Source organism: Octopus bimaculoides, chromosome 7 (assembly GCF_001194135.2).
Source record: "Octopus bimaculoides isolate UCB-OBI-ISO-001 chromosome 7, ASM119413v2, whole genome shotgun sequence".
Classification (NCBI taxonomy): Eukaryota; Metazoa; Mollusca; class Cephalopoda; order Octopoda; family Octopodidae; genus Octopus; species Octopus bimaculoides.
In genome coordinates, this window is record NC_068987.1 from 64,799,698 (window position 1) to 64,803,253 (window position 3,556).

Consider the following 3,556-nt stretch of genomic DNA (forward strand, 5'->3'; position numbering starts at 1 on the left):
CTAATGTTCAGCTTTTCTCTCAAGATACTTACACTCTGACGGGTATTCACATTGACATTACACATCCAACGGAGCATACTGGCTTCATTCCTTGCGAGCTTACGTATGTCCTCAGCAGTTACAGCCCATGTTTCACTGCCATGTAGCATGGCTGTTCGTACGCATGCATCATACAGTCTGCCTTTTACTCTGAGTGAGAGTCCCTTTGTCGCCAGCAGGGGTATATATAGACATGCATGATGGGTCTCTTTCAGTTTCTGTTTACTAAATCCACTCACAGTGCTTTGGTTGGCTTAGAGCTATAGTAGAAGACATTATTCCAAAGCACAATGCAATCAGATTGAACCCAAAACTACATAGCTGGGAAGTGAACTTCTTAACCACAGAAACATAACTGATTGACCCCCTTGATTAAGGGGGTAAAGAATGCAGAATACTGAAGTCCTTGTTTGTGAAGGGATATTTACAGCTCCTAAAGCCAACTTTATTTGCTACAAGTATATCAGTTATACTTTTTCAGAAAAGCTTTCCACTTTGTTCAGTTGATAACATCGTTAGTTTTCCCAATATGATGCTTCTTATAGATTTATCAATGGATTGTGATGTTCTTCACAGAGTAAACGAGAAGATATCATGGTACTACAGCTGCATGTTCCCTGTTTGTAGATAATGCTTGCTCAACTGGGTATTAGTTTTAAAGGTGTTAGTAAGAACAGGAATTCTAACAAATATAACAGATGTAACATTTATATCTACGTGAATGAATAAAAGGGATTAAACAGAAGTATCTACAACCTTGTTTATGACAGTCATCATTAAGGGCTGACACATCCATTAAACTGCTGCTTAATGTATCCAGATGGCTATGGAACTCAGGGACTTCTTTTGGCAGGGAACTATAATAATAATATTAACCGTTAATAATAAAGAGTGAATAACAAAGAAATTGAAAAGAAAAAAATGAGAAATATCAGAATTTAGCAAGACAGATGTAGAAATTGCAGAAGACAAAGACAACAATTATTCCTGTGGTAATTGGTGCAGTTGGCATAAAATCACAATGGAAGTCACAATTGAACTATGAAATGAACATCTATACTACAACAAATACAGTACACATTGGCCACACAGTAAAATACTGAATAGACATTGACTAGGGATATTTGGACTAAACTGAACCAACTAGAAACCAACAGATCCTTGTTCTTGCACTACACAGGCTCATATATACAACTGGCACTTTGCCCTTTCTGTAAGACCCACAATGTGTACCTACACTGACAGATATACATATCACGAGGATCAATCCACAAAAGCAGTGCAACTTTATGACAGTAATACAAGGTTCCAGGAGGGAGGTTAACAATAACACAACAATATGGAAACAAACATCACAGTGGTGATGGCAATGATGAAAATGACGACAACGACGATGATGAAAATGATGACAACGACGATGATGAAAATGATGAAGATGACAATGATGGTGATGATGATGAAAACGATGATGACAATGATGATGGTGATGATGAAAATGATGATGATGATGAAAACGATGATGATGATGATGGTGATGATGAAAATGACGATGATGATTATGAAAACGATGATGATGATAACAATGATCGATAATGACATTTATAATGATGATGACAGCAATAACAACACTGATAAAATAATAACAATGATGGCAATTCTAATGAAGCAAATGATAACAATAATGAGGATGATAATAGCATTGATCATAGCAATGATAGTGGTGGTGATGGCGACAGAAAAACAGCAATAAATTTTTTTTGCTACTCACATTTTATGGATTGCACCTGGTTCAGAATTGGGTGCAACAGTAACAGAGGGAAATGCTTGGTACCTCTGCAAGGGTTAAACAAAGAAAAAAAAAAATCAAATAAACAAACACATCAAGCCAAAACTGTTACGAGGTTTACAGTGTTAGATTTAGTTTTGTTTCTTTCCAGAACCACCCAGTGGACTGCTGAGAATCCATACATAGCTGCAGTTTCCTGGCATGAAACAAATGGGAGTCAACAATGTCTCCGGATAGAATGTACTAGTTTATGTATCACAAGATTACAATGAGACGAATGGGCGCAGCTGTTTGGAGTGGGCATTCAGCCTGTTTTGGCGACAGTATAGCTTTGACACTGAAGCCAAACACATATGCATGTGCAAAAATATATGTATACTTATACATATACCGAGAGAGAGAGTGGGAAGGAGAGAGAGAGGGAGGGAGAAAGAGAGAGCAGGAGAGAGAAGAGAAACATTAGAATGTCTGATGTCAAATAAGTCAGCATTGAATCAGTGATGCCAAATAAGCAGCACCAAAACAGCTGTGCTAAAATGGTGCCCAACTGACCCTACTCTCCCACAAGACAACATAACAACATTTACTAGATTCTGTGCCAAATGCATTGCTTATTTATTCACATTGTTTTGAATAAACCACGCATTAACTTGTAACTTTAAGATTTCGATTGTGTATTCATATATTTTTTTAGAATGACACTGTAGGGCAGGTGTGAGAGGTTGGATCTGGTCAGTTAACATTAAACAGGTAGAATATTTAGGTCAGATATGAGCGGTTTAGATGCTAAAGGGGTGAACACAAGCAGGATTAATAGTCTGTGTAATGATGCAATGAACTAAATACAATAAAACTATATTACTTCATCATTCAAGTTACTCAGATGTGACATTATATATGGATCAAAACTACCAAGATGAATAATAAAGCAAGATAAACAAAATCCAGACCTTTGGATGATCACCACACAGATCTGCAACTCTGTCCATCATTCTATCTGAATATTCTAGAACTGTTTTAATCTAAAAGAAAAATAAAAGAACACATGTAACAAAGATCACTTTAAAACATATCTTTGCTGAGTATGTGTATGTGGGTATATAAATACACAAATATAATGCATAGACTTCTCAGCTCTAGATTCACTCTGTTGCTTCTGCTAAATATTAATGAAAATATATATCTGCTTCTGTTTTCAGTTCTATTTTTCCTGTTTGCATCACCAAACCTCCACACAAACACACACAAGCAAACATGTATACATATACACAAATGTACACACAGACATATACATACATACATATGTTTATATGGTTCTTGGTACATTAGTTGGAATCATGTTTTAAAAGACATATTTGTGGAAAAACAAGTTGGCAGACAAATTGACCGGAAAACATGTTGCATATTCAAAGAAATGACAGAGAATCCATTGAAATATATGAGTGTATGTGTGTGTGTGTGTGTGTGTGTGCATGCGAGCAAGAGAGAGAGAGAGAGTATGAATTGATGGTTTTCTGTCAGTTTCAATAGTAAGAACTCACTTGTCTGCTCAAATGAGGAAGGGGCAAATTACTTCCTGGAAAGTTTCAGGGAAGGGGAGGATGGAGAGGAATTACTTCCTGGAAAGTTTCGAGGGGAGGGGGCGAATTACTTCCTGGAAACTTCCAAGGAAGAGGAGGAGGGGAGGAATTACTCCTGGAAAGTTCCAAGAAGAGGAAATACTTCTTGGAA

The 3,556-nt window shown here is 36.8% G+C and overlaps 1 protein-coding gene across 3 annotated transcripts in view; it reads right to left on the bottom strand.

Moving 5' to 3' along the window:
* Positions 1-3,556, bottom strand: part of LOC106868889 (spindle and centriole-associated protein 1) — a 45,047-nt gene that overhangs the window by 21,662 nt on the left and 19,829 nt on the right. For all 3 annotated transcript variants that reach the window (XM_014914348.2, XM_014914349.2, XM_052969726.1), the window contains 3 exons: positions 2,776-2,847; positions 1,808-1,872; positions 796-896 (listed from right to left, as the gene is read on the bottom strand). In XM_014914348.2, the coding sequence (XP_014769834.1) occupies positions 796-896; positions 1,808-1,872; positions 2,776-2,847 (238 nt within the window). The remainder of the gene's footprint in view (positions 1-795; positions 897-1,807; positions 1,873-2,775; positions 2,848-3,556) is intronic.